Source organism: Gavia stellata, chromosome 1 (genome assembly GCF_030936135.1).
Source record: "Gavia stellata isolate bGavSte3 chromosome 1, bGavSte3.hap2, whole genome shotgun sequence".
Classification (NCBI taxonomy): Eukaryota; Metazoa; Chordata; class Aves; order Gaviiformes; family Gaviidae; genus Gavia; species Gavia stellata.
The window spans coordinates 85,114,136-85,131,786 of NC_082594.1; the positions used below are offsets into that span (position 1 = coordinate 85,114,136).

General features: G+C 48.4%; 1 protein-coding gene across 1 annotated transcript in view; it reads left to right on the forward strand.

The window, feature by feature from the left end:
* The first annotated feature begins 9,012 nt into the window (after positions 1–9,012).
* The window catches only part of NHS (NHS actin remodeling regulator), a 255,279-nt gene continuing 246,640 nt past the window's right edge, over positions 9,013–17,651 (forward strand). Inside the window, exon 1 of the mRNA XM_059831925.1 lies at positions 9,013–9,409. Within this exon, the coding sequence (XP_059687908.1) occupies positions 9,013–9,409 (397 nt within the window). The remainder of the gene's footprint in view (positions 9,410–17,651) is intronic.

Here is a 17,651-nt window from a genome sequence, read left to right on the forward strand (position 1 = left end):
TGGAGTTTCTTATGATTCTGCTTGGTATCCTATTCTCTGCACTACTCTATATTCTTTATGGGGTGACTACCTGTATGCCCATGCCATGGTTTCAACAGTGTTTATAAAATTAGCACAGCTAACCCTAAACTAGTTAGCTTTGGAATCTGTAACAGGTCAGGAATGGCAGTGTGGAGCTCAGCTGTGATATTTGTGTTAGCCTTTTACAGTGGGTTTTACAGCTAAATTGCTGTTGATTGATACTAAACCAGCAAGCTCACTGATCTCCATGCCATGCTTCAGTCCTTTGCTACGAGTACATAGCCTGGCTTGTCTAGCATGAGTCTCCACTGACCTTGCCTTATAGGTCTTATACTTATACATCAGTATAGGTAGCTCATTTGATTCCAGGGGATATATACGTAAGTCTCACCACCAACCAGACACAACTTTTCCAAAGCTGGGCAGCAGCTCTTCACCCTGGCACTCAGCCCACTGCCAGGTATACCTTGTAGGCACATGCCGCGGTTGTGCTGGCACAGCTGCACACCTCACCTCTCCGAAGCACGGAGGGCTCCATCCCTGACCCAGCCCAGCCACCTCCGAGACGCATCCCAGCTGAGGCTACCAGGGCAGAGAGGGAAGGAGCCGTTGATGCGGGTCTCAGCCTCACGAATCAAGGTTGCAATCCTACATCGGGGCTGTGGACCTGACTCCACGTTTGCGCTCTTGAGCGCTAAACTTCACTCGGCACACTCTTGTGCCTGGCAGCCCCAGCTTCCCTCCCCGTTTCTGTGCGACCACAACCACAGACTCACTGTCGACGCCTCCAGACAAGAGAGAACAGGCCCCAGCCTGCGCAACGTCTTCATTAGTGCTGCTTGAAGCCATAATTAGATAATACGTGAGGGTTTTCCTCTTGCCAGCAGACAGAGTTAATGTACAAAATCTGAAGTAATAATTTTAAGTATATATTGCAGCTCAACTGTAAACAGGATAGGGCTGGGTTTTTTTCTGTACACAAGGAAGAGAGCCTATTAGGCAGAACACAGAAAGGGTAGATATAAAGGTGGGTAACTGTATAATAGCTCTGTTTATCCTGAAAATAAATGCAGACTCTAATGACATTCCATTATTTAGCATGTTTCTGTATCTCTCTAAAACCCCAAAGATAGCTTTGCAGTTTCTCTACCATATTTTTCTAGTTTAAGAGCAGATGACTAATTATGCTTCTATAAACTTTGTTTTCCTTTGAAACGGTAATCACTTCGTCAGACTTTTTCTATTATGGTGCATTTTCGGAGCACTTAAAGTATTACTTGTTAGTTAAACAAAACAGGAAGCCAATTGACTGGCCATGATGAGACCACAAGTGGTCTCAAACTAAAACCGACTTATATCAGATGAAGATTCTTCTTAAAAGCTGGACCACGGGCTCTGCTTCCAGCGCCAGTACTGCCACATGAAGGAACAATTCAGCCTGCTCAAGGGTATGAGCCAGCTTTCGCTGCTTTACGGTAAGAGTTGAAGTATTAATGTGCAGGGTGCCTTTCCCTTCTGTTGGTGGAGGGTTGGATGCACTGCCAAGCTGCTGAGCGTAAAGCTACTCTTTTTGTCTCCATTGTGGACAAATACATGGAAGAAGGAATTAGCCCACCTACTAAGTAATTATTTATCTTTTGTTATTTTGATTTCTTTCAAAATCAAAGAGTTACTCCTGGCAGACAAACTTTTATTCATAATGGAATTCATACAGCTGGAAAGAGTACGTGCAAGGTAGCATGAGCTTTTGCATTTAATTGCCCCAATGGTCTTCAAACCTGATTTGCTCCCTTTTTTGCTGTTTTGGACCCCTGGAACATGGGCTTTCTGATAAATTAAACTTCTGCCACACTGAGCTGGAATATGGCCTGCACACCGTAGCCAGAGCTTGAAATACCCTAACATGCTCTCCCTCAAGAGTCTTGGAAGGTGAAACCAGCCTGATTCACTCTCGCTCTTCCTCTGCTGGAATCCACATCAGCAAGCCCAACGGCAGGAGCTTGCCTAAAACCGTCTGGGGGTGGCTGGCATGAGGCACTGCAAGGAAACCTACGACATGGAGCTACCCTCCTCTCTCAGAAAGGCAAACGTAGCTTGCTCTCCAAGCAGCATCCAGGGCTGAGTGAGAGAAGGTCGTGCCACAACACAGAAAGGTACAGGCAAGGCGAACACCCACCTGACCAAACCAAAGTTCTTCACCTCTGGGATAAGCAGTGGGAAGTGCGGAGGCACTGACCTCACCTGGCCTTTCCCAGAGTAGCTCCATCCTCAGCTCCTCACCATGAGCGTAAGGGGTGGAAGTGACATTTTACTGGCCTTGTTTTGGTGACATGAACTGCAAACTGGATTGACACCAGAATACAGAAACTTGAAATTAGACTGTATGATAGAGAGTTAGGACATGTTCAGCGTGCAATCAGCATATGCCAAATTATTTTGGAAAGTGTAAAAATGCGTGTTGTTAATATTAAACAAATGATCATCTGCAGATGAAGGGGTTTTCACATTCTGTTGCCAATAAATCTTCCTTTCTCTACATTTGTGTTGCTCCCACCGGCCTGATACAGGCAAAATGTCAGCTGAGGTCAGCTGAGTCCTGAATCAAGACTGCAGACTTGGCTTGATGTGCACAAACCGCCTGATGCCAGAGAACAGTGAAGATACCCGCAACGTGCCGGTTAAACCCCCACTGCTATCAAATCAAGTGTAATTAAGAAGTCAGAGCAACAAAGAGAGTGGATGGATGTCACACTGGAAGTAAAACATCTTTCTCTCTTCTGTTTCCCTTGAGTGGATTATATTTCTTTGTAAAGAACACAGTTTATTTTTGTCTGCCTCTTCTTTTATCGTGGTTTCTTAAGGTATAACCATCTTTGTTAACTTTTTGTCATCCTGAATGTTCCCACTTGGTACAGTAGAGATCAAATTAACCAGCATAGGCTGGAAACAAATTTCACTGCACTTCAGCTGAGGTGACTGGCAATTTTGCCCTACACTTCCCTCAACAGCGGTCTCCTATATAGAATAGAGCCTGACTTTAGTTTGAGAGCTTTGTGATCTGAAGAAGTACCCACCTGCCCTTTCCTAAAACACAGCAGTACAGGTCACACCGTAGAGCCTGATTTCCCTGAAGTCCAGCTGGGAGCTGGAGGCTGCTCCAGAGGCGCAGTTACTCTGCTGTGCTGTGTTCTGGCACAGAGTCTAGGAAAGGCATCCCAAATTTCCTCTGCATAACTCCCTTCTTCTGAGATGACAAACGGAGAGTCAGTATTCTCTAGGATAACGGTGCGGACACTTACAACCATCGTATTAGAGCAGCTGGAACCACTTAATGTTTTTGGGGGACCCTGAAGTTTGCCAGCAATTCCCAACTTCATTTTGATTTGGTCTTGGATTTATTGCACATTCTTAACCATTACTATTTTTAAAGGCTTAAACGATAACAGTATTTAAGCAGGTTTCTTTTTTCTTCCTTGATGTCTCCCAGTGCTAGCAGTCAATGGGATGTATGAATGTGAAACTAATATTGTTATCAAAGGAAATTACAGCATTTGCTGTTCAGGGGGATGCTCCAATGAGGGTTTTTTTCTGACTAGCAATGCCAGGTAGTAGTGATAGAAAACATTCAGTAGGTGTGCACTTAACATGAACTTGCTAGAGAGATAAGGAAGTTCCCTTATTAAAACAGACATTTCTTACTAATAAAATTCAATTAGCATGTCAGCCTTGACTTCAGGCACATTTTAAAGGAAGTGTCAATTTAATAATCACTCTTCAGTTTGAAATGTCATCCCTATTCTGATTACAAGTAAACTCTGTAACAACTATAATTAAGAGAGTTTGGAGAAAGGGAGTTAGTTTGCAGGTTTTTAATTCTGTTTTACCTGCACTGTATGATTTGCAGCACCATGTGGAGTCCGATTATTCCTTTTGCTACAGGTACACCCACTCCTGCAGGCCCTGCATTTTCCCCACTGAAACCAGTGACTAAAACGGTGGGGTCATAGTTTAAGCGTGAAAAGGTTTATGGTAATACAAATACTAACAACTACCAGAAAGAGCAGTAGCAGGCTGGATTAGTGTAAGATGGTGACAGCACACAAGTGTCTGGGGATATCCAGTTGGACAGGAGAGGGAGATTAACGCAGAGAAACACTCGCTGCTCTAATGCCTGTACGTGTCCTCACCAAGAGGTGCGAGGGAAACAGCTCTACGGAGGATTGTAACATTCTCCTTCTCAAAGAAGAGCAGTGAGGAAAAAGGGTGCCCAGGCCTGGAGGGCAAGAGAAAATTCAGACTGCACAGCGTTAGTGGTGATGGCAAAGGGGCAGCAATGGTGTATTTGTGAGTATTGTGAGAGACTGCAGGGGCAGGGATGAACAGGGAATATTCATACCTGTACCCACCCGTACCTATTCATGTAGCAGCTCCTAGAAGAGACTCACAGTCTCTTGTGTGTTTTGTTAACACTTGTATAGCTGTTTGTGCCAATAAAGTCGTATGGAAGCAAGAACTAGAAGTAAGAAGGTATGTGCCTCAGTACTTTAGCAGCGCTGCCTTCAAAGGCCAGATCACATTGAAGGATGAATTCACCTCCATGTCCCAAACAGAAGAGCATTTTGGGGACCAGAGGACATTGTCAAAAGCTGAATTACCAGCCTTTTGCCCGACGAAGCTGTTCAAACCCAGGGAGCCTCTTCAGTAAAAGTGTTTCCCAGCTAAAATCTTAACGTCCCATGTTTTGCACGTGATCTTAACATGTTCCTGCTGAGACAAAGTGGCAGGGCTGAGAGGCTGAAATGAGCAGAGCCAGACTCACAGTGAACCGCCCTGACTGTGCTACTTTCTTGCCTTATGGGCTTTTACCTTTAACATGGCCTTGGTGTGACCATTGAATGTCACTGTCAGGTCTAAGTGCAGAATGGCAGCTGAACCTTGAAGAGAGTTTCCGAACACGGATACTCTTTGCTAGCCTAAGTGGGGATGGGTTTGGTAATGCTCTGTCTGTGACATCTTTGCTGAGAATAAATAAGGGATATACTTAGGGGCGCTAACATCAGCGATGACAGATGCCATGTTATGGTCAAAAGGCCACAACTTCATTAATACGATGCCTAAAGGCATCCTCCTGACAGCTGTGGAAAGAGGAGGAAATGACAATAGTCTACAGCACTCATCAGCCTCTCCTCCCTTTCTGGTGCTGCAGAGCAAGAGGTACTGCAGCAGGCCAGAGCAGCCCTGCCAAATGGGGTGAGATTGCCTAATCCCACCTCCCTGTTTCCTGTAGCTCGCTGCAGCAGGGAACCAGATTCCTTCTCATCTGCCAATGGTCCTGCCCTCTATCTCCATCAGCACAAATATCCCCCAGCTGGTGTCACTGTAAAATTACACCTCAGCAAGGATATCAGCAGCAATGCATGCCGGGAGGTGAGTACAGCCATGGTACAGGGGCGGGAAGCTGCACATCAGCTACTGTGGATCATGACCAGGGCCTTGCCTACCACCAGCAGCACTGGTGAGAGGTCAAGCAGGACCTGTCTTCTACCCTTTTTGCCCACTCTTCCACCCCCATATTGTACGTGTCTCTAAAGCAAACTGTTGTGCAGCCTTTCACTGCCATGGGCGAAAGGCAATGCCATCCACAGCAGCATCCCAATGTAAATTTACGGCAACCAACACAGGGAATACAGCTCATGCTCAGGCACGTGCAAGAAAGCACTACAGTACAACAGGAGGCTTTTCCTGCCATAAATAAATCCATAAGGAACAGTTTCACATACTCATTTCTGTTCTGGACTGATATTCTTTCTGACATGTCTCAAGTGCTTCCTGAAATCTGTTGATGTGGAAGGTTGGTCCCGGCTGACGTGTTCACAAATCAATACCCTGGGGAATACTCTTGAGGTTTAACTTCAGCCCAGGGAAGCTATCCTCCCTGGGCTGCCTCTGCAGTCAGTGCGGAGGCACAGGCTCCTCTGAGGGGCACTTCAGAGCTAAGGCCCAAATTTAAGCATTCAAAAATCCTACATGGAAGACATTTTTCCTCTCCTTTGGCTACAGAGAGAGCCTCCAGAGACCTGTCCCCTGTGGCGGAGGTTAACCTTTGGGACTACTCCCCTCTTACTACGTCTGCTATTGAACAGACACATGAAGAGCAGCCCTGGGGACAGCCAAGAACTTGCTGAATTTGGATTTGCGCCATCCAATATTACTGGTGGAAAACATGCAGTAGGTGTGTGGCTGGGGCGAGGTGTTTCCTGACCCCCCCATAGCCTGCAGTGATAGGAGCTGTATTCTGACCAAAGGAAACAGAGAAGTCATCTCCACGTGCCTGGTGGAAAGTGCCGGCGTCCCACACCTGAGCCGTGTATGGAGTCTGTTCTGTTTGTAACGAAAAACTAAGAAAAATGGCAACATCGACACTGATGGAGGGAAGGACAGAAATGCAACGAGACCTCCAAAATGAAGATATGCTCCCTATGGCGGAGATGCACAGACGTGGCAGGACCCGCCTCCTTTAAGTAAGTTCACTCATGTGTGGCTTTGGCACTCTGTGTGTCTGGTGCTGCTACATACGGAAGTCACACAATTGTCATGGGACTAGTAGTGTCCCTAAGGCGAGCTGTACCTTTCCAGGCCTGGGATGAAGAGAGAGGCCATGGAGCCTACGGTAATGTGGAGCAGTAATAACAGGCTGGGAAAAGTAAAGGAAAAACAAGTGCTGGCTTCTGGTAGCTTTGCTGAGGATACGTTGCAGGAACCAAGGCATTGTTTTCCAGGGAAGGAAGAGAGCTGCACAGCTCCTGTCCTACCCGAGCTGGTAGACATTACATGCAACGAGGAGGCTGTGGTATGGCACAGCCTAAAATACGGCCTCTTGCAGCTTTTACCTGTTATGAGTGGCCCAATCCAGTGGCTTACTGGGTGCCTGAGAGAGAGGCAGGACGAGTGCCTGAGCTGCTTTCTGGTAGCTCCTGCCCCTGCCTGGTGAGTGCTACAATGCTGCTTCCAACAGGTTTGACTCCTGTAGTCCTTTCCTTGTGATCCCAGACCAGTTTGGATGGCGGCTGCTCTTTCTGGAGCATTAAAACTTAACCACTCCCTCTCCCTTTACGAATCTCAAGTGAAATATTAAAATACCTTTCAGTGGCTTATAACGTGCCGTGACTCCCACAGGTGGGAAGAGCAGTACAGTCTGTGTTCCATTACCAGGGCTAAAAGCCACCCTGCTGCAGAAAAAACTCAGGAGTACAGGGTACAAATGCCCCAGTGATTTTACCAGCGGCTCCACTCAGGTCCAAGAAATATTTTCAGTACCGCTTGAGCACTGGCCCGGGGTCTGCGACAGCTCTCGGATCCCTGCCCACACCCACTGGGTCGCACCTGAACTTCAGGCCCCCTGGGAGGCGTGGGGAGGTGGTGCTGAGACTGGGGCAGGCAGCGGCAGGCTCTGTGCCCTCATCCCCCTCCGGGCACAGGGCCAGAGCTGCCCATATAAAGCCGAGCTAGAAACTTGAGCTAAAGACCCCTGCTAACTCTGCACGGTGATGTGTTCCCCTTCCCACAGGCACAGCGTGAAGGCACATGAACTGTCCATGCCAAAAGCCAGCAGCAGGGCCAGCAAAGTTTATCAGCTCAGACTTTGAGCTCTGCAAAATGAACCGTATCCACTCTCCGGACCTAAGCTTGTCCCAGGAGCAGGTCGCTGCACCTGCAGAGCCCAGGGTGCGTGTACCACTGGGCTGGTGGCACTGCTTTCTCCGGCGCAGTATCTGCAACTCAGGCTATTTGACCAGAGATAATTGAAAGCTGCCTGTATGTGGTCATGTAATGACAGACTGCATCGCAACACACGTGTGCAAGGATGACAAGTTAAGGTCAAGTGGGCCAACTTAAGCTAACATTTCCTAGCTGTGGAACGCCTGCATTTGCAGCCGCTCGGCTCTCCTTTTACGGTAGCTCTCTCTGTGGTATCTGCTCTGCATATTTACCACCAGTAATTTACAGTTTACATTCAGATTTCATGCCTGCTCATTAGGCATGTTCAACGTTCAGGAGTGTATGTAAGCAAGCTCAGCTGTCTTGCGTCAGAAACAGTGCTCCTTGTCTGACTGCAACCCAGTTTTCCCCAACACCTCCTAAGAAGCCAGGTGCCCAAGTGCATCCAGCTGACTTCGGAGGGTGCCGTACCCTCCGCGGTGCCCCGAGAGGCGACACCAGCGGGCAGGCACCGGCCTCCTGCAGCGGTCGGGCCTTGCTGACGTGGGTTCCCTGTTGCCGCTCTCGGCACCTTTTCCTTCTTCTTCTTCTTCTTCGCACCTGAGCAGCGCTCCCGCCGGCGGGGAGACAGGCCGGGGCAGGGCGCAGAGGAAAAGAGCCGCCCCGGCCGGGCCGCGGTCTGCTCGGAGCAGCAGCCCCCGCCTGCCAGGGGCGCCCGCTGCCTCCCCGCAGCCCGCGCACCGGGGCCGCGGCTCTCCCGCCGGTGCGGCAGGGCACGGCGGGCCCACCAGCGCCTCCCCGCGGCGGCGGCCGCTCGGTGCGCCCCGGTCCCCGGCCCCGGCCCCGGCCCCCGCCCCCGCCCCGCCGCTCTCCCGGGCGGGAGGCTCGGCGGCTCGCTCCTCCTCGCGGCCGCGGGATTCCTCTCTCCGGGTTTTCGGGCCGCCCCTTCACACCCGCCGCCGGAGCGGGACGGCGTGCGAGCGAGCGAGGCGGCGCGGATGCGCCTCGGCTCCCCGCGGCGGCGGCGGCGGCGGCAGCGGCGGCAGCAGCAGCGGCGGCGGATGCTCGGCGGTGCGGCGGCCGCTCCGCAGCCCAGGAGCCCCGCGCAGGGAGGCAGCGAGGCGATGAGCCGCCCGCCGGCGGCCGCCCGCGAGTGACGGCGGCGGGGCAAGGAGCGGCGGCGGCGAGGAGGAGTAGGAGGAGGAAGAGGAGGGCAGCGATCCCCGCCAGTGCCCGCGGCAGCCCGGGGGAGCCCCGGCCGAGGGCTCGGCCATGCCCTTCGCCAAGCGGACCGTGGAGCCGCAGCGGCTGTGCCGGCGGCAGCCTGCCGCCTCCGCGCTGGAGGACGGCTGGGGCGCGGAGCCGCCGCCGCCGCCGCGGGACCCGCCGCCGGAGGAGCCGGGGACGGCGGGCGAGGGCGCGGAGGCGGCCGGCGGCGGGGAGAGGGAGGCGGCGGTGCTGATGGTGCTGGACCTGTGCTCGGTCAGCAACGTGGCCCTGTCGCGGATCCTCCGGCAGCTCTCCGACGTAGCCCGGCACGCCTGCACCCTCTTCCAGGAGGTCGAGGCTGACATCCAGGGCACCCACCGCCGCGTCCGGGCGCTGCACGGCCGCATCGCCGGCCTCCAGGGCGCTGTGCGCGGCCTCGACCCCAAGCAGGAGGCAGTGCGTAAGTACCGTGGGATGGGGCGCACCGCAGCCCAGCCCGGGCCGGCCCGGGGCGCCCGGCGGGGGAAGCCATCCCCCGGTAACCCGCCGCGCAAAGTTTGGGGCCGGAGCCGGTGCGAAGAGAGCCCCGGCGGCAGGGTGGGAAGGGGCCGTGCCGTGCCGTGCCGTGCCGTGCCGTGCCATGCCGTGCCCGGCGGGCGCGGGTCGGGTCGGGTCGGTGGGCGCCGCGGCGATGCCGGCGGGAGGGATGATGTCAGTGGTTTGTGCCTTACGTAAGGAGCTGGCTGGCGGGGCGCATCTTCTGCAGCCAAGGGTTTGGCCAGGGAGGGGACCGAGGTTTCTCTGCGGGCCCCGGGGGGTGGTGGGGATGGGGATGATTCCCCGTCCCCGGGCGTCTTTGGGACTTCTCCCTTTGCCGGCCTGTCCCTCTTCCCGGACGGATTTGTCTTCCCCTTAGAAGTGTCTCTGACTTCCCGATCGAAATTTTAAGCTCTTAAGTAGAAATAATAAAGCTCCTTCGTCGTTAGCCAACTTTTGGGGCCATAAAATAAGGAAGTGTGGTTAATGACTTCTTTCTGTTCAAAGAGTAGCCCTGAACAGCCGGGGGGGGGGGGGGGGGAATGGGGGAATGGGGGGAGGAAGAAAAAGATCAAGGCAATATGTGACTTGTGTTATGAGCAGTAAGTGCTTGAATCCTGCTTCTTCTCCACCCAAACTATAAAAGCGGTGACAGGCTCTGTAGTCCTAACAGCTGCTGATTTCTGCTGAACATGGCTCGTGTTCACAGCAGTGTAATGATTTTGTACTCTCACTGGTGCATACACTTCCCAAGCGCTTGTGAATATGTATTTTTGTGATAGGTAGGGCTGTGGATTGGGTCTGGAAGAGCAGAGATTGGTGTTGATCCTGTCCTTGTAATAGCTGGTTTGGGAAAAGCAATAGCTTCGAAGGGGCATTTGGCTTAGTTTTTGCCTTCTGCTGTTCCCCTCTAAATCCTGAGTACCTCCAGTGAGTACATTGAAGTGGGAGCATGCCCTCTTCTAGGTGTTTTTAACGAATGTGCCATTTAAAAAAGTCGTACTCTGGGTTTTCTCCCCTTTAGAGTGGTGTGGAAATGTGAGTAGCTCTTCTAGGATCATTGAAGTTGTACTGATTAACAGAATCAAGCCTTAAGTATTCAGCGGTATTTAAAGTAGATCCTCGGCAGCTGTAAAGTGACTTTGTTGGTGATATATTAATATACATCAACTGTAGATCAGACCGAGGGAGGCTTTCTGTGGTTTCAGGATGAGCGTGTAATCAGAGCAGAGTGCTGGGCTGTGATTGGAAACTGCGGTGAGAAGGAGGCTTGGCCGATGTAGTGAGGGAACTGTCTGAGGAAATGAAACTCCTTGTATCACATTCTCATCTGTAAGTCTTTTGAGCTGAAAGACTGTGGGTATATACTAATGTAAGTGAGAGCAGAGCTTAGCCTTTCTAATCCTAATGGCTTTTTTCTTTCTGGATTGTGCAAGTGCAGCTTGTTTTCAAATCACAGTGCAAAACCTTGATATTGCAGCACAGTTATGTCATGCACTTAATTAGAGAGTCTGGCTTTACCCCTGTGATGTAAATGCAGAATCCGCTTCTTTGGTGTTCTTCTGGTTTCTTTTAAATCCTCTCTTGAGGAGGGGAGAGAATTTTGGTCATGATCTTCCCCATGTCCACCTGCTGTTCCTCCTCCCCCCTGTATACAGTACAATGTACAGTGCAGTGCCGTTGATAGAGCTGCAGATGACCCTCGGTCTGGCCAGCCAAGGCCTCCTCCACAATGTCAGGCTTTGCCACTACCCATCCTCCAGTAGGTGTGCATCTTGCCTCCAGCTATACAGCTGCTCGTAGGCACATCACCCAGTCCTCATCGCTTCTCTCCATGCAGTGCTGTGCCACATGTGCTTTAAAGGTGCAAGTCTTCACACTGACCCAATGTGCATGAACAGTCAACTTCTTTGCGTGCTCTGGCTGCTTTTATTCCCCATCCAGTGTTGGACCAGCACAGCTGCATTTGCATAGTGCTATGTCTGAACATCTCAACTGGAGCTGAACTGCACCATTCTGCACATCGTCTCCTCACAATCCCCCAAATCCATACACATCCACAGCAACAGCTCCCTTTGGCCTCCAGGCTGCTCAGTGTTCCCAAGGGCCAGATAAAACTGCCTGGCAGGAAACTGCCCATCTTCGCTGTAGTGTATAACGATAGCGTGCTTTCTTCTTTCTGGGCTGACACCTCCTCCTTCGTTATGACTTTCAGCAAGACTATGCTAATGCTTGTTTTAAGCATGCAGTGCCTACGCAATTCACTCCTGACAGTATTACACTGAAGTCACTGCACCCAGTTTGTTTTCTGAAACCAAGAGAGCAATTGCAGGTGGTCACAGGTCTGCCCAGGACCTTACCAGCATCACATCAAGGCATACTGACTTCTACCTCCTGTGGCAAACATGGGAATGATGAGGTGGCCTCTGGGCTGGCATTTAGCTGTCCAGCCCAAATGACACATCTAAGAATAACTCAGAACTGGCTGGAGGTTTGGATTTGCACCACAAGGAACAAGTTGGTGACAGGCATGCATCCCCTACACTCATGGCATGACTGTAATGGTCGCACTGAACTTGTTGCAGACCAGGAATCTGGAGGTGATGGGCTGCTTGGCGCATTGACCGACATGCCATGTGCTGGTATGTTAGCATCACAACAATGCAGCCCAACCACACATTTTTTAAGTACCCAGTTTAAAATTACTAGGCTATCTTGCCACAGTGAGACATTCTTGATGTTCTAACACCAAGTGCAGCACAGTGATTTGAGAATAATGCTACCAGACATGCCCTAGATACTGAGCTGTGACATTGGAAGGCCTTTTTCTCCATGCCTTGTAAGCCAGCTGGATTCCGAGATTCCCTTGTGAAGGCACAGGCTGGATGACAAAAAGGAAATAACGGGCTAACGCCATCTCAGGAGCTACTGGAGCCTGTGGTTAGAGGGCCTTCCCTACCCTCATCCCTTGCCCAGAATGCCATTCCTTGGCAATCGCAGAGATGATACCAAGGGGAAGGGGAGCAGGAAAGGAGCTCTCTTGAAAATAGCATATCATACAATCTTTCATAATAATGTTGTATTTTATATTGAAAATTGTGTATTGTTGTATTCAAATAAAACATGTATGTTGGGTTCAGGGAATATTAACAGAAAATTGAAATTAATTGAACCTGGCATTTTTTCAGTAATGCTTATCGCTACTGCTGTCATTTTCACGAGGCATTAACATTCTCAGCTCTGTTGCTGTTGAAGTGGTGAACATTTGCAAGACTGGGTATGCTTTGCTTTAAGAAAAGAACTTAAAACTCCTCTGCTGAGCTACTGGTATTTACCTATGTGTTGCTCTTTTGTTTTTGCCACTGTTCAGAAAGCATGATTGGAAAATCTTGTTAGGTGCAATAAAGGACTGATTTTGGGCAGTCACAAGCAAGTCATCTTCAAAAACTCAAGGTCCCTCGCCTCTGCCTTCCCAGATGCTGCTTTCATCTTTCTTATAAGCCTCTGGCCAGCCAGCATCTTGCAAATATGAATCCTTTCCCACCCTCTGACTGGAAGAGAAACAAGGGTGAGAAATGTTTTCCTGCTCAGCTCCTGAACTAACTACTTTGCCCTTCTGCCACTCCAAGTACTTTACTGCTTTTCATCATGAGCAGCTCCAGGGTCTGCTTCTAAAGCAGAACCATGTGGGAATAACATGATTGTTGTCAGTCTGGCTGTTGCTTAGAGTTTTCTTGTTACCAGCAAGAGAACTGAGCAGTATGGTACTGCCCAGTTTTATTATTAGATGCTTGCTTATCTTGGTAATACAGAAATGTAGGAGAAGTGCTGGATTTTTGTGTAGACTTGGGGCTCGGTGCCTCCGCTGTTATTTGGAAAGATGATTTCTCAGTCCAGGGGACTACAGATCTGGCAGTCTAAGTGGAATATTGTACTTTTCAGAAACTGATGATGTAAGCCATCTTGCTTTCTGAATAATCGGCAATGACCGGGCAGCAGATTTTGAAAGCCCTAGTTAACAAGATCCTCTTTGCACCCTGGCATCCCAGAGAATTCCACACATTCCAGGCTTTTTTTTCTAAATGCATCAATGTGTTACCAGTAGCCAATCTTTCTAAAAGCTGTATCATTTCCAGCGATTGCCTGCTGTATCTTCATTGCTCCACTTTTCCATTCCTGATTTTCCTACGTGCTTGCAGTTAGTGATACAGCTGCTTAGAAGTGTGGGGATCTCCCATGTTACTCTGCTCCTCAGAGGCCCCCAGATCTCTGCAGTGAGCTCCCCTATAGGTTTTTCTTCTTTCCTGAAGTGTCAGTATTGAGATTAAAAAGACAGCTGTTAACTGATTCGTTATCATTTTAGGCTCTGCATTAGTTTATTCCGTTTCATTGAAGTCAGTTACTGAGAACAGCCTGGCTAGTTTCACTTTTGCTTTTAGTCTCTCTCATTGTGCATTTTAGGTGGTTTGGTTTTGATTTTGTTTGTTTTGGTGTTTTTTGTTTGTTTGGGGGTTTTTGTTGTTTTTGTTTTTACACACTAATACAATGCTCTTCTGTTTGGGTTTTGAGCACTGCAGGGAAATGTTTAATCAATTGTAAGGTTTTTATGTGCCTTCTCCCGCAATCCTACCATTTTTACAAAACATATGTTGGACCCAAAGCTTGGCAGATAATGCCTCTCCTCCTCCTTGACTTGACATGCTGAAGTCTCAATTGCTGCTTAAGACACATTTGCATCGTAAGGCCATCCCCGGCTAACTTTTGGTGAGCATACTTGCAGAGATCTTTGCGCAGGTACATAAGACCTTAAGAGTCAGTGCCATGTTGAAAGAAAAAAGAAGCAAGTGCAAGGTGGGTAGATAAGTGTTGCACTTTATCCCAGCTTCACAAAATCCTAGAGAATTTAAAATGCAATTTTCATTATATGGATTTTCTGTTGGGCTGAGGCACAACTGTAGACCTCCATGGGTTGGATACATTTACATTGAAATATCTGTTATACTGCTGGAGACAAATCAGAATTGATTTCTAGCCTCCCCTAACTCTGTATGATAGTGCTTTATGAGCATATCTAAGTGTAAGGGTAGTTATACTTTCAGAGGTACACACTACTGTAGCCTGGGGGACATGAGGCACAAGGATGTAATCAGAGTCCCTTTGTACATTGAAATCATATTAACTGGCAAATCCTTGCTGGGTGCAGAATAAAACCTCCAAAGAAAAGCAGAGTTGTATGCTGGATGTAGTAATCCATTGCCTTCAGCTTTGTGTCCTGCACCTGCCCAAATTGAATGACACAGCCTCTTCACTTCTCCTTTTGGAAATGGAGAAGGGCTTTTGGCTTTACTTGCCAGGTGTGGGTTTTTGGTTTTTTGCTGGTTGGTGCTTACTCGTTTGTGTTAGAGAACTCGCTTCTTTGGTGCACTTGACTGTAGTTTGCCCAGGAATGCAAATAACCCAAGTTGTGGGTGTGGGAAAGTTGGAGAATTTCCTTAGTGCTTGGCTTCTTCTAAATGCAGAAGGTTGATGGCAAGTTAGCAGAGTCAAAAGGAGCGGGAGGCCAAAGCATTTGGCTTTTCTGCTTACCTTTACTGCTGTCAGAACAACAAAGGAACAGAGGAAGAAAAACCTGCTCATGTAGGGATCCCATCCCTACCTTACCGTAACATTAGATAGAGCACCATTAGCTAGAGTACTGTCATTTAGGAATAAGATTCTTTATCTTTGTTTACAGAATAGCAATAGAAGACCTTTTACACAAGAACATGACCATTCAGAGGCTGGGCTTGAGAGATTCTTTTCCTCATCCATTTAGTATACGATAGAAGGTAAAGGGTTGGGATTTGTCAGTGGCTTTGGTAGGGATGTAATGCTTTGGAAGTTGAGGTTATCACCTTCAGTCATGTTGGCTTGTGGAAAGCAGACTCTGGCCTCTTTGCAGATAACAGCAGAGTGTAAAAGCCTTTGTCCTGCTGAGGTCAGTGAGAGTCTCAACAGAAAGGCTCTGAGAGCCCAGTGCTCGGATAGACTCACTAGCCTTTATCTGGCACAGCCTGGTAACAGATGAATAGCAGACAGCAGTGGGTTTCTTCCGAAGCCGTTCCCTATTATATAGATGTAAATCTTCAGGAGTTTTGCTGAATCTCATTTCTTGGTCTGCCATTGGTGTAGCATAGAAAACCTTTGCCTGTTCTATAGTTCCTTGCTTTTCATTCCACAAATAGTACTTAAACTAATGTAACAGGTTTGAACAGTTTGGGGATTTTGTTGCTAGATGGAGAGCCTGCCAGTCAAAAGGCCTGATATCCAAAAATATTCAAAGCTGGATTCCCACCTCACTGCAGCTATATAGCTGTGTAATATAATCATTAGTGGAACTTCTTTCTGGTTCATACTCAAGAACCAAGCAAGGATTTTCAGTGCGTTTATTAGAAATCCTGGTGGAAATGGCTTAACTCCTTTAAGACCAATGAGGTCTCCTTTACACAGGAGTAAAATTGCAGAGAAAATAGAATCAGGCCCGTAAGCGACTTACACTTACTGTGGATGTGATGGCTTAACAGAAATACTTCCCACAGCCCCTTTAAAACTCCATGCTTCTATTTAAGAGCCTTTATAATTTAATGTATGTGTTCGTACGGAAGCATAAGATGAGTGTTCCAGTGAAATCAACGTAGTCGTTCCTACTTTTGGTTAGTTCCCCTGCTGATACAGGAGAGATTTGGAGATTAAGAAATAAGCGGACTCTGATAATTTACTGAGGGCATGGGGAGGTCATTCACCTGTTGATTCACATGCAAAAAAGATGATAGTTTCCCTTTATGAAAGATGAAGGGCCTGGAGTGTTTCCAGAAAACTCTTGCATAGTTCTCAAATATCCTTGGACTGAGGGAAGGACTTGCACGAAGCAAATATAAATATCCAGTGTAACGGTGCCGCTCAACTGCTGTTCTGGATCAGCAGAATCAGGTTTTATTGACCTTTCTTACGTAGGTTTACCTGTTCTGTGGCTTCAGTTTCAAGGATCAGATTATGGCTGGTTTGGCAGAGCTATGCGAGGGTGGGGAGAAAGAGGGAAGCCGGCCCTTATTGCTCCCTGGCATGAGCCAGTCCCGACCTCTCTTTCTCCGTTCTAGCAAAGGCAGGCTTCTTAAGTGTGGCCGTTTAAAGGCAGCACCTGGCTCTTCCTCTCTCCAAACTGGATAGCAAAACAGATCAAGTGTAGGGGAGCGCTGGCTGTTTTAAAAAGCCCCTAATCTGACACATTTCCTTCACACATGCCTAGACATGTTGTACCCAAATCAAGCAGAGACCCGCAGGGAACTCTTAAAAGCAATGTTACGATGCCCAACGTGGGGAAAAAATATGACCGGCTGATGTGAATAACACTCATATGCATTTTAAAAGCATTGTTGCAGGGTTGTGTGGTCTTTTGAGTCAGAGAGCTTGGGATTTTCAAAAGCTGCTCTTTCCAATCACTTGGCATCTCCATGTAATCGGAGGCTGACATCAGACTCTCGATTGGAACTACTTGAGCTATTAGGCTGTGAAGAGCAGAAACTCTCTGTGTTACCCAGTGTGTATGCGGGGGGAAGGATTTTTCACTTCCTTTGATGTATTGGCATCAAGAGAGGGAGTCTTCGCTTCATTCCTAATTGCTTATCGTCTTTGAATTTATATACCAATATGTAAGTAACTGCAAAGGGAGACAGCAGAATTTATAAAAAGTTCAAAAAGGCAGGGCTTAGAGCATGATTAAAATAAAAGATAGCATACAGTGTGTGCTGTTTTTAGCTGAAATATCTCCCTAGAATACTTTCCATTTACATTCTCATTATATCTAACTGCTTCTAATGCACTGCTTAGTTTAACAACTGGCATGTTTTTAGGGTAGATTTTATAGCAGATATACACCCACTGTGTTCTTAACTCAAGACTTTAAATTGCAGTATCTGTATTGGACAATATTCTCTTATACCTTCTTGGCTGAAGGCAGAAAGAAAGCAATAGTGATGGGAACCTAATTAAGCCTGTGGTTTAATTACACCAGGAACGGTGTGCTTGAAATGCTGCTGGATTCAATGAGTGCTGTGTGGCACTGCCATGTTAAGTCTCAGCAGAGAATGACATTTTTTTTTTTAATAGGATCACTGTAATTCTACAAA